Raw genomic sequence first — 14,508 nt, 5'->3', positions numbered from 1 at the left:
CCTAACTAAAATGTTGTTGGGCTTTATTTGTATAGTTTCATCTGCAGTTGGTATCTTGTATACCAAATGTGGAGAATGTGAATATATTTCTTATAAATTGTTTATTTTGTGTATATCTAACTTGTTTTAATCAAACCTCTCGACCACATATCACAAGAAATCTGGACAAAGCCATAAATAATGGGGGACAAAGGCCAAAAATAGGGGCAATGTTTAAATATTGCTCTTATAAACACACAAAGTTGACAGAATGACATGGTTTGCATTAGCATGAATTTTCTGAATGGTATGAAGTCTGAAACCCAAATGTCTTTCATCATTTCCTGACTCTGATCCTCTAGTTGCCAAAAAAAACTAAAATTTTATGAAGAACAGACCAAAAATAAGAGGCAGAAATCTGGAGAGTCTGCATAAATCTAGAGATTTGAGAGGTATGTTTTTAATTGTCATTTGTTTATCATCTTATTACTCCTGTAATACCTTGCTATTTGTTCTCCTGTTCTGTATTGCACCATTATTATAACTGTTGCCTATGGGCCCAGGCTGTGGCTGAAAAGGGTCTGAGAACCAGTCCACCTACCCGGACTATCAAACGTAATAAATAAATACATACATACATACATACATACATACATCTGCATGACGACCTTTTTCTCAACAACATTGCTTAGGAATGAAAAGTTTGAGATGAGATGATAATTCGCCATACTGTTAAGATCAAGAGACATTTCTCTGTTTTGAGAATAGGTTAAGATTAGTGAGTATTTAATAACTTTAGCAAAAAATCTTCAGTGAAGATTAGACAGTTTGGTATTTAAGTGGACCTAGAGCTTTGAAGGCAGATCTAATCAGCCTTGTACATCCAGGATTTGTTGTCCACTAAGCTGGGCATAGATATAAAAACACATTCATGCATTCAAAGTGAAGGAAATAAACTTAGCCAAACATAAGTGAGAATTTTCCATATTCAAGTAACTAAAAAATTGTCATGGATGCTTCCTGAGGGAAAAAATTGTCTGATCTTTGCAGCCTTAAACAGAAAAAAAAGTTGTGCCACTGCTTACCAAGAAGAAGAAATGTTCAAGTGGTAAAGCAGGCATATCTGTACAGAATACATACCACTTGAAAAAGCACAGCCAGGTAAGTAATACTCCCATCTGACAAGAGACTTCTGTAGTGTTTTCTACTTAGTAGGTATCCAAACTAAACTTGTCCTTGGGCAGTCAAGTCCTCACCTCTCTCTTTTACAGCTGCTTTCCAAGTCTATACAGACGTGAAAGTCCTCCTCAACCTAAGGATCCCTGTGTATATTAGGTTTGGGAGTTTTTTGTCTGGCAGTTAGCACAGAGAATTAAGGCTATGAATGGTTAACAAGCTGCTTTCTGTACTCCAGAATTTAATCTCCTCAGCCTTCATTTGCCTAATTATGCAACTCTAAGCAAGTCGCTTAATCAGACAGTGCCCCTGGGTTTCTCCTAAAAAAGGACATGTATATTGATTTAGCTTACCTTGTGAACAAATAAATAGAATTAAAAAATATCAACTCAAGGGTTGACTAAATCCAGAGCAACAGTAAATGTCTAAGTGTGGGACACATCTGGGGAATCTGGATGATCATCACTGGTCACCAGAAGAAGCTTACCTAGGAATAGAACTAGAATATCACAGGTGATTTTAAGAGACCCTTTCATGAACCAGCTTATTATAAGATGACTGTATTGGTGGGAGCCCATGTCTGAAAATATTCAACTGTCTCACCATAAGATTGGCTATATCACCAAATTCACAGTAACAAGACTCCTTTGAAAGACCAAATCCACAGACTGCCACCATATATGGGCAGCAGCCTTGGAAGAAGACGGTCCATGAACAGAACTAAAATGAGAAGGGTGGTAATCCGTAAATCCTTATCATCAGCTAGCTCATTATCAAATAGCTGTATCAGAGTCCACTGCCAAACCATGAGACTGGCTCTATGCCCAGGTCCAAAGTAACAACGTCCATTTGAAAGAGGAAATTCAAAGAGTGTTGTCATATAGGAACAGAGGTAATTATCTAAAATAAATTAAAGCGTTCCAAAACATTAAGCAGTTTGTGTAAATTCATTATACTTGGCATCACTCCAGGTCCTAAAATCACCCAAGATTAAACATACGGAGTATTCCTGCTACAGGCTGATCAGGGGGATCTCAGTACTCTTGCAGAAAAGCCCTTCATTAACTAGACAGACAGTAGACTAAGGGGAGTCAAGGATATACTCTCTGATTTTTAAATCTCTGGCATTTACTAGGGTCATCACAAGCAATGACAATGATAACATGGCCACATCATCACCAGTATTTCCCTCTTTGGGACTCTATAACACTGTTACCATGTGGTATGGATGTGGCTAAATGGAGCCCAAAGCCTTCATCCAAACATGTCTCTGTGGTAAATGCCAAGTCAGCCATATGAAGCAACTCTAAAACAATGTTGGGGCTGTTTGACTGCCTTAGTGTTAACAGGGCAGTGGGGGAACAGATGCAGACTATACCTTAGATGACATCCTGACCAGCAATGTACCATAAAAAGGCAAGAAGAATCACGGTCATGTTAGGTTTTTATCCTCATTTGGCACCCACTCACCTTATCGGAGATGTGACCACCCAGATAACAGTACACAAAAAACATATCTTTTACAGCCTTGCCCTATTATTTTCAGTGAAGTGCTGCTGATGACATCCTAAACATGTTAAATAATTTGCAATTAGAAGGCCAGAAAGGAGGAAGGCAACCAGGTCCCCAGAGAAGGACTGTGAGTATTGGTATGGGAAGACAAATAAATAGTGTCCATTTTGTAGTCTTAAAAAGATGGTCTGCTAGCATCTGAATTTCTTATATAGCAGGTTAAAACTGTTAAAAGTAGAGAGATTAATACTACAAGTAAAAGAGCTTAAATGTAAAACACAAGTAATAGCTTAAACTATAAAGATTAGACTATAAAAGTAGGTGGAGTGTACAAGTAATACACAACTGCAATGTACAAAGTCAGTGTCTCATCCATGCAAAAGCAGACCTAGATAAAGTACACATGAGATACTCAAGAATGGCAATTCTATAACAAGCAGTTGCTGCAAATTGTCATCCCCAAAATATTCATTGGAAACTAATGAGATATATATTCATCTTCTCAGGCACACAACAAAACTCATAGTAATAGTTGGGTAGATATACCACAAATATCTGCAGCATGGATAAAGTGGAATCTAATTATCTATGGTCAATAAGGCTACTTGGGTTATTAACATGGCTAGGCTTGTAAAGGCACTAGGGCCATTAGCCTAGTAACCTCTTATGAACTTCAGAGCCAAGAAAACCGGCTGCATAACAGCAGAATGCTAGAAGATTAAACCACAAACAATGTAGCAGAATATAGCTCACTTAAGTAAATACTGAAGTCCAGTGATGAAATGCTAAACAAAATGTCATCCAGTCCTAAAATTCAAATCAATGTTTTCAACAACAAAGTTTGCAAAACAGGATGTTCTGGAAACATTTAGAATGCTTTCATTTTAAGTCAACAGGGGGCGTGGCCAAGGATGAACACAGGATAGCAGCAGATTTCTTCAGCTCCACCAATTTCATTACACTGATAGGAATTAATTACTTAAAAAGTTAATTTTTGAAGTAATTTTCTTTCTAAATATGTTTGTTTTATATAGTTCTTGAACTATATCTAAAAAAGAAAGGAAATTTTAACAATATTCCTGTCAGAAATCACTTTGGAAATTTTCCTGTCAGTTTATCAGTCTGAAATGAGTTCCAGTAAGACAAATTCTCAAGACTCCAGCATCAAGAAAGAACTTCAGTCTCTGATAACTATAATCCAGCAACTTACTGCTAAGATGGATAAAATGGATACTAAAATTGATACCTTCATAGAAAAACTACAAAACAAATAGACTTGTTACATATAGACCTGCAACAACAGAAGATCCAGATGACAGGCATAGAAGAAGCTGTGAATGACATGGAAAATAGAATCAAAGAAGAGGAAATCAACATTGAGTTTCTGCTGAAACAAAATACACATTTACAAACAAAGCTGGATGACCTGGAAAATAGATCTAGGTGCAATAACATTAGGATTTTTGGACTGCCAGAAAATATTGAAGGTAACAATATTACTTCTTTTTTAACAACACGGCTCCCTAAAACTTTAGACTTACCAGAAGCATTCTCTTTTGGTATCGAAAGAGCACATAGATCTATAGCTAATACTAACTCTAACAAAAACTATCCTAGATCAGTTATAGTTAGATTTCTATCATCTTTTGATAAAGAGATGGTTCTTAAATCTGCTTGGGCTAAAGCTCCTGTTAAGATTAATGAGACAACTGTGCGTTTTGACAATGACTATTCTTCCTTGGTAATAGCTAAAAGAAAAGTTTTTCTGCCACTAATAAGGGAGCTTAAAAAGCACAGTTTAAAACATACCTTCTGTTTCCTGACAAACTAAAAATCTTCCTTCCTGATGGTCCTAAAATTTTTGATGACTTAGACTCTGCTTTACTGTTTATCAAAAAAATAAGATTTTGGATAAAATAGAGGAAATGGAATGGGCTAGTCCTTCATTAAAGAGACTGGCAACTGAAACTTCGTGGAAGACTTCAGAGAAGAAGAAGAGACTAAAAAACAAATGATTTGTTCTATGTTTTTTTTTTTTCTCTCATCATTTTAATTCATTATTAATCTTTTTAAATATAGTTCCTGCATTTCCAGAAAGCCACAAATATTCTGAAAAAGATTTAATCAAAGTTATTCTCTGTGTGCAAAGAAATGTTTTGTTTCATAACCAGTCAAAATATCTGAGGAACTAATAACAAGCTATTATTCAATTTGTTTCTCTTTCTGAAAAGAGAAGTAAGGTCAGTAATTTGATACATTTTTTTTCTTTTTTTTTCTCCTTTTCTTCTTTTCTTTGTTTAAACAATGACATTCTATTTAGATTATGTAGTGGGTAAAGGGTGGGGGAGGGCAGGGAGAGAAGAGTAATGAAAATATGATAAATGGAATAATAACATATTTATTCCTTGTAAAAAGTTTATATGTTCTTCAAATGCTATTCCTAATTATACTTTCTTGATTATACTGCTTATGCTTATTTGTAAATAATCTGTCATGCTTTAACTAATAATAATTAGAACTAAATATTAGTAAATAATATGTTTTATTTTTAACTATATTAATATAAACAGTAAGTAATATTCCATTGTATATACTTCTTATAGCTTTCTCTTACATTTTTTATTTCTGCTTTACACTCTTTTATTTTCTACTCTCTTTTCTTTTCTTTATTCTTTCTCTTTATTTTTTTTCATATTAATATATAGAAATGCTTTTGATCATATAGACACAGTAAATAATAAGATTTGCATAAAAATTGAGTTGGGACAAAAATATTGAGTTTTATTACTTATTAATAACTTTGGGCTTAATTTCACTTACATAGAGGCTGTAATAACCTGTAAAATACATCGCAAAGGTTTTGTCATGTTTAGATGCATTTACACTGCTAAATGAATGTTTGTCACTAGTTTTTAACAAGTTTCCCGCCAAAATGTTAAGGGAGACAATCTGGGATGTGGGCTACCTCATGAACAGTGTCCTCGAGTGGTTTCAAAAGCTTCAACTCTCAGAATTCTCACAGAGAAGCTGAAAGCAGTCAATTTGACCTTTGACCCAGATATCACACTGACACATTGCAGATTCAGGAAGAACACTCTACCAGGAAGTAGAACTGATGCAAATGCGATTATATGAAGGAAAATGAACTCTTTAACATCTAAATGTGAGTTATTTTATATAATTACTTAAATATCTATGTTATAATTCATAAAATATATCAGTTATAATGATTTTAAATGATGCAGTTTCTTGTAGTAAGTAAATGTCTTATTTTAGAAGGCATAGAAAATGAAACATTTATTCAAGTGTTTTTGAAAATCTACTTGACTGCAGCATACTAATCTGTGTTAGAAACTTATGTTCCAAACATATACATTACTATAACTCATTTAATTCATCTGATTGACAAGCATAAATAACTTTATAACTCTATTCTGGAAGAAATTGTCATGTGATATATTTTAAAGCAGTAGTATAGACATACAAAATACAGATGGCTTTTTTTACAATAATGCAAGTGTTTCTGAGAATTTGCATAACTATGCAGTGTGATTTATAACAATTTCTATAAATATAATATTTTATTCTATTGACAATAATGAGTATGAGTAAAATGCTCATATACAAGCAATTCACGGTTTTTTTTGGAAGCTGTTGACTGCATTTACATGACAGAAAATAGATGCATCTTAATATATGTAATGTCTGAACCAAATTAGCCAAAGTTTTTGATTTAAATGAATGTTAGAACTTATTTTTACATACTTTGAATAAATTAATATGTAAATATGCCTTCCTTTTTTTTCTCTTTTTTTCATCCTCTCTTCCTCTTTCATGTCTTTTATTTCTCTCTCTCCTCTTGGTTCCTAATATCAAGATTATTTGAATGCTATTTGAATACAAGTGTATTATATTACATAGATGTATATAGTAGTATGAATAGTTCTTAAAAAAAAGTTTATTTTAGTTTATATGATGCTGTTTTATCAAATGTGTAGTCTTGTCTTGCTAGATAATTGAATTGCAAGCTGTTAATTTAAGTTAAATATAACCAGTATTAAATTGATAAGGTGGTAGCTGAGGTACTGCTGCTTAGGGTAGGGGGTTAACTTGAGTGGTAAATACTACTCTAAGTTGGAGTTTTTAACTCCAGGCTGGATGCAAGGTTTAATCCTTACATTATTTTCTCTTGTTCATTGTTATATGTATATAGTTTTGACATCCACAATATATTTTGTACACTCATTGTCACTACAAACAAAATTGAATCCTATACAAAATCCCATAAGAGATTCAATAAATACAGCTATATTTAAAGGTACACCTAAAGGAGGAGATGTAACATTACTTATGTTGTTATTTGTTATTTTGATCATAAGATTCTTAAGTTTTAAAAATGACAAATGACATCTTTAAAAGGAATTTCTTTAAACATTAATGGATTGAATAATCCGTGTAAAAGGGCAAGCCTAATAAGATACATTAATTTACATAAGGCCAACTTAGTCTTCCTGCAAGAAACCCATCTCTTGAAAAAAGATATTGATAAACTAGCCACAAACAAATATACAGTATTGGTTAGTTCAGAGCACACTCAGAAAAAAGAGGAGTGGCTATTTTATGGAATAAAAGTATGCCCATTCCTAAAACCATTAAGTCTTATCAGGATGACAAAGGAATGTTTTGTATGGTTACAATACAAATTAATGGGAAGACTTACACTTTAATTAATGTATATTGGATACCTGGAATTGGTATTAATACAGAGAAACATCATCTTGATAAGATCATATCATTCTCTATAGGAGATATTATTTTAGCTGGTGACTTTAATTGTATACTACATGAAAGTGATACTACCACTATAGGAAAAAGAAGAATTACATCTAATGCAAAACATGTAAATGATTTTGCTAATTCTTATCATTTGAATGATATTAATAATCAGATAGATTCAAAATCATTACCATACACCTTTTTTCTAACAGATACAAAACTTATTCAAAAATAGATAGGGTCTTTATTTCTAACCAGATGGTAACAGATTTAATTAATTCCAAAATCATTTCATGTCCTATATCTGATCATAATTCAATTGTTTTTGAATTCATGATAAAAAATACTCATAATGTTCAGATCAAAAGTATACCAGCATACTTAACTCAACTAAAAGACTATAAAGAATATATACTTTCAGAAGTAAAACATTTTTAGACATAAATAATACTCCTGAAGTCTCCATTGTCTATGTTTGGGATGCCTTAAAATCATATCTATATGGACAAAGTATCAGATGGTATAATAATAAAAGGAAATCTTGGGATAAGGAATTGTTAGATATTCAAAGTAAATTAGACTCTTATAAACATAATAATAAAGAAAATATTATAGACAAGAAAGTTATTGAAGAAATAAACAAACTAAATGAGAAATACAAAGAAATTTTAACTCATAAAGTTAAAATAACTTTAGAGAAATACAAGTTTTTATCTTATTCAATAAGCCCCAAATACTTACATAGACTTAAAAATAAAACGAAAGGTTGAATAAACAAAACCATATCAAAGAAATCTTTTCTCTAAGGAAAAAGAAGAATGTTTCTAGTATACCAGAAATACTAGATGAATTTAGAAATCACTTTCACAAAATTAACCATAATAACATTAACATGGAACCTAAAGATAAAATAAAGGAGTTTATAACCACAAACATGAATAAAAGCTTAATAAACAACAGATTAAACTATTGGACAAAAGTATTTCATATACAGAGGTTATTACACAAATAAATAAGCTTAAATCAAACAAAGCACCGGGTAATGATGTTATTATACCAGAGATATATAAAATCCTTTCTAAAAGTACATATTCATTAATACATAAGGTAATTAATTAGGCCCAAACTGAGTTAATAACCCCCTCATCTTGGCAATATACATTTATTTCGCCAATTTTAAAACCTAATAAAGATCCAACTAGATGTACTTCATATCGGCCCATCTCATTACTTAATGTTGATTATAAAATGTTTATGAGTATTTTTGCTGATAGATTGAAGACAATCATCCCCGGCATTATAGATATAGATCAGACAGGCTTCATTGTAAATAGAAATGCTTTTGATAATATAAGAAGAACTTTAACATTAATTGATTTTGCAAATAGGAAAAAGAAAGATTTAACACTTATTAGTCTTGATATAAGTTCAGCATTTGCTTCAGTAAGTTGGGATTATCTGTTTACCTTACTGAAGTGCACAAACTTCTCAGATGCATTTGTAAATCTAATTGAGCATTTATATAAAGGAACATTGGCTTATATTAAGGTAGGAACATATGTTTCACAAAAAAATACCCATTTTTAAAGGTACAAAACAAGGATGTCCACTTTCTCCACTATTATTCACTTTAGTAATGGAGCCTTGGGCTAATTTGATCAGAAACAGTACTGACATAGAGGGTTTTGAAATAAATACAACATCCAAAATTCAACTTTTTGCAGATGATGTTCTAATTACATCAGCAGGATCTAATTCTTCTATGCAGTCTCTATTTGATAAAATGATGAATTTTAAAAGTATTTCTCGTTTAATATTCCATGAAGAAAAAACTAAAATACTACCTATATATACACGAAAAAATATTCTCATTAGTGATTTTACTAAATATGTACCCAATTCAGGTCAGATAACTTATTTAGGTATAATACTATCTAAAGATATCAAATCTATTATATATAATAATTATAATACCTGTTTTCTTAATATACAAAATCTTTTTAATACCTGGAATAATATGTTTTTACTATGGAGGAGAGACTTACAATTATTAAAATGATAATATTCCCCAAGATTTTATACTTAATACAATCAATAATACTTCCACCTACAAAAATAATTATCAAGAAACTGAATACACTAATGTTAAATTTCCTATGGGCACCTAATAGACCTAGGATTGCATTAAAGAAACATACTAATAGCTGGTCTCAAGGGGGTATTTCTTTTCCAGACTTTAATTTATATACTATCTCTTCTATTGTAAAAGTTATTACTTTATTAATAGATCAGTCATATGTCGCAAAATGGAAAGATTATTGGGAGTTAATTAGTATGCACTTTATGAAAATCTCCTTAACACATAAAAATATGATTGTAAATAACTCCATGTTATGGTTACTAAAGGAATTTTGTACTTCACCTATTACACCTAAACATATGGTTTGTTACCCATTAAATATTATTATTAGCTATCGTAACTTTATATTCATGCACCCTAAGTATAGGGAATGGAATTTTATTATATTCCCTATAATGTATACTCAGGGTATGCTTTTGTCATCTACTTCTGAAGGAACTCATTTAGCTATAGATAATGATCTAAAGTACTGGTATCAGTTGATATCTGATAATAAAGTTAAAAATATAGATTTCTTAAAACAAGAATTTGATCTAAGAGAAACTTGTTGGTTAGAGGTTCAGACCTTTAGACAACATCTCATTAATAAAATAGATCTAATGTCTATAACAGTTAAAGAATCTATTCCAACACTGATTGATTACTTGATATTAAATTTACAACATAAAGTTTCTGATAAAGGTAAACTTTCATACATACATAAAATTATCAGACAAGAAACTTTTTACAGTGTAGATACATACTGGAATTATTTCACTTCTATTAACGGGGACCCACCAAATCAACAAGATAAACAATATATATTGGAATCTGCCTATAGAACTACGTCTTCCATTGTCTGGAGACTTTATACATGGAAATTTTTACATAGATCTTTTATACACCTTTGATGATGAATAAAATAAATAATAAAGATAATCTATGTAAGAGATGTAATGTAGAAATTAATGCTGACTGGGCTCATATGTTTTATGACTGTATAAAATTGAAAGAATACTGGAAGTCAATTAATGAATTTTTGCAGGCTCTTTTTACAGATAATTTCATTATTTCTAAATCTCTTATATTAATCAACACACCTGTACCTCAAAGTGTTAAAAAGGTTAAGCTTCCCTTGTTATGGTCTATTCTAGCAGTGGCTAGGAAAATAATAACCAGAAATTGGGATACACCTCCTTCGTTCAATGAATTTAAAAATGTTATGAATATAGTGTGCCATATGGAAATAAACACAATTAGGTCAAGAACAACTAGAAAAACATCTTATTATATTGTATGGGATAATTTACAAAATTTGTTAAAAAAATCATAATTTCAATAGCATGGCATTTTAGTTTAATTAATTGATCTGATTGTAGTGGATGTCTTTGTAAATACTTTAGTTGTTTTGTTGAATGTTATAATCATATCTATTTTTAATTACTTGTATAAAATTGTTATGATATTTCTCTTGTATGTTAAAACAATAAACCTGTTTTGAAAAAAGAATGCTTTCATTTGAGTGCTGAAAAACATTCTAGGTGGCAGAAGTTAGTTTAATATAATGTTGACACAGGATGTAATAAGCCTAAATATAGGAAAATACTAATGCAACTAAGTCATACTGTATCTGGATTTGATTAATCTGTACAGATATCCATGCTTTCTCCCTTTAGAGTGTATATATTCTTGCATAATAGCAAATAGATATGTCTTCTTTTTGGATATTGAGCAGGTTTTTGCATTAGTTGGAGGTCGGCATAATGGTTAAGGTGATTACATCACACACAAGAAGTATAAGGTTTGATTCTCACCAAAAAAAATTGGATAGGCTTAAATAGGTCTTCAAGGGCAGTTAGCCTTGTGCTTACCCATGAACCTGTGATTATGGTGAAATCTGAGTTGTAGGAAGGTCATGGATGGATGAAAAAACTGAACATTTAACTGGATGTTCTTCTGCACTGAAACAAATCTACATTCTCTGCATGGCTGTAGTCCGGAAGATACCAGGGTTTGGACAAACTTAATATTCTGACATGGAATGGCAGGGCCAGCTAGGGTACAGTGAACCTGCTTGATATAATTAAATCTTCCACGTCAATGTGTGTACACACACACGCACGTACACACACACACACACACACACACACACACACACACACACACACACACACACACACACACACACAATGATTGCTACAACTATGTCTTAGTCTGAGATCTACAGCTGGGACAAGCTTCATGCAAGCAGATCACATTCTTTAGAGAAATAGGACTCTAATATAAAGGACAAAGCATGGGGGCATCCAAATATGTGCCCTGTCAGGTGATGTTAATGACACTGTGTGGTGAAATGGGAATCTCCAAGGTGAGGAAAAGCACATTAAGCGTAATACGTGGTAGAAAAGAAACCAACAAGTAAATCCAAAAAAACAGAATGGAGTCCACTGCCAAGTATATACCAACGTAGAATGGTAAAAACAGTATTTTATTAGAATAAAAACGATTATCAGTATTCACCAACGTAAAATAATAAGCGCTTTCGTCTCCAATTATGCAATTCAGGAGACTTTATCAAACAAGAACTGAACATTAAAACAGAGTTTAAATACTAAAGACACTGAAAATCTCCCTCCCCAATGACATCACTTCCTGGCAGAGCACTAAGTTCTAGTTAAAGAAACAGTGTATCTTCCTGGCAAAGCACAAAGTTCTAACTAAAGAAACAATGTATCTATAAAGAGCATTGAGTTGAAACCCATATACAAGTGCAAATTGCATGCTTAAAATAGTCATAAATAATAAATAAATAACTAATATATATTAACAGTACTCTAATATAAACAACAATAATTGTTCATATGCAATCACGCAACTGCCAACAAAAGGTAGTGCACAATAAACATGGAATCCTAAATTAGGTTCCATATAACAAAGTATTGGCAGCTTTGTTAAAACATGCCCCAAACTCTTATATGACAGAATTTAGCAACTGTCATATAAATGTGCAACATATGGTATATACACATGAAATGCATGGAGCGCTGCACTACACTTCAAAAAATGGGAAAAAAGACTATGTCAGAAAGGTGCTTAACAAGCTTTTGTTAAGCACTTCTACGTGCTGTTAAGATCAAGTTTTGCTCTGAGGGTTGTAATCGGACAGTGGTGGCCAGCAAAGAACAGTGTCAGAAGGTAAAATAGTTCTAAATGCTATTAGATGCATTATGCTGCCATACCTATAAGTAAAATAAGTTATAGAATAAAGTGTCTAATAGCTTTTAAAGCAGTTTGCTCTTCATAGGGACCTTGTTTCTGTCTGCTATCTGTTTGATAGTGCTAAAGTGTTTTATTGGCTTTCAAAGGCTTTGAAAGCTGCTATTTCTGTAATTAGTGGTATGCACTACATGGAACTATGATTGGGCGTCACCAATCAGAACCATTATGTGCTGTCAACATAGATGCCAAGGTTCACTTCTTGAATTTCGCTCTTGAGATGAATTTCTTGGCATCCATCTCTGAAACACATAAGTTGATTATGATTGGAGACCTGATTATAATCCTCAACAATATACTTCATTATTTTGTGTGGTGCACAATGCAGGAACACCTAAATGACTAACAGCTAAACACACATGGTATATTGCAGTTGTTTGCATACCTATTTTTACATTTCTTAACCACTGACCTTCAATCCCTTCACCTAAATAAATCTCACAGAGTGCAGGAAGGAAATACCATGCTGTGGTTGGTGAGAAGATTTTTATTTTTGATAGGTATGAGCAATCCTAGATGGGGTTAGAACATATGAGGCCTCATGCACATCCCAAACAAGCTCCTGTACATATAATCACTAGGCATCTCCTCTAACCCCCCCCCCCCACACCAACTGAAGCAAAGCAATGTGCACTTCTTCACCCTCTATTATCTACTAGAAATTTTGCTGTAGCAGCCTCCTCCCCATGAAATGAGAGCTGTCATTGGCCATTGGATTCTCCCTTCACCCAGCTAGACCTCCATTGTCTAAGTCACTTACTGAGTTATTTACATTTTTTTCTTCAGAGTTATACAACACATGGTGTTTTACAATATTATACTGTTCATTCAGTAATAGGTCTTGCATCATTTAAAATGTTACCTGTTCAAGACTTCCAGCCTGTGCTACTATAAGCACAATCACATTTCCAAAAGCGACGGTCAGAAGCCAACCACCTGTAAGTACTGCTTTCATGCTGATAGGAGCCTAAGGACAAAAATAAATAAATAAATTAAATTGGCATTTAAATGATGTATTTTGGTGTTATTAAATATTGTGAGAATGCCCTTTCCTGGAACATCTTCGATGCCTATGTTTCATTTTTTTTTTTTTGCTATATAATTACAAGTGTAGATGCTTGTAACTTGCTTTAGGTTCATTCCTTTTCATGAAAAAGGTGGCTTATTTTGAAATGGAGAAGGCAGAATGTCTGGAGGTATGAAAAATAAACACTGACTAGTAAGCAAGTCTCCAACAAGGAAGCAACTCTTTCTTTTCGGTTATGTAAGAATTCATCACTGAGTCATTGTAGAAACCATTTTCAAACTGAAAGACTCACAAAGGTTATAAGGATAATACTAATTGGCTCAGTTGGTACACAGTATGATGATCAATGCAATTAAATTCCACCCCAAAGTTCCTGAAATTAAGTATTTACATAATATTTCAAAAGTGATCAAAGTGGTGACAAAACATAATAATCTGCATTTTAAAGGTAGATATGGCCCATCAAGTCTGATTATTGTTTCTCTGGCACTAGCAGATTAATCAAACTGAATAGAAAATCTCAATTATTAAGCTGCAGTTTTTTTTGGTGTGTGCATTCTAGTTGTGTGATTTGAGGAATGCAGCTTTCCAGGCTCCAACATCTGGTATTGTAACCCAGATTCTTAGACCTGTCAGCATACCT

The 14,508-nt window shown here is 32.5% G+C and overlaps 1 protein-coding gene across 1 annotated transcript in view; it reads right to left on the bottom strand.

Moving 5' to 3' along the window:
• Positions 1-14,508, bottom strand: part of LOC122804006 (solute carrier family 15 member 2-like) — a 748,008-nt gene that overhangs the window by 3,842 nt on the left and 729,658 nt on the right. The window contains exon 21 of the mRNA XM_044073688.1: positions 13,701-13,805. Coding sequence (XP_043929623.1) covers positions 13,701-13,805 — 105 coding nt within the window. The remainder of the gene's footprint in view (positions 1-13,700; positions 13,806-14,508) is intronic.

Source organism: Protopterus annectens, chromosome 6.part0 (assembly GCF_019279795.1).
Source record: "Protopterus annectens isolate FY-2018-M chromosome 6.part0, PAN1.0, whole genome shotgun sequence".
Lineage (NCBI taxonomy): Eukaryota > Metazoa > Chordata > Ceratodontiformes > Protopteridae > Protopterus > Protopterus annectens.
The sequence above is the reverse complement of the archived record's forward strand: the minus strand, read 5'-3'. Positions and strand labels throughout refer to the sequence as shown.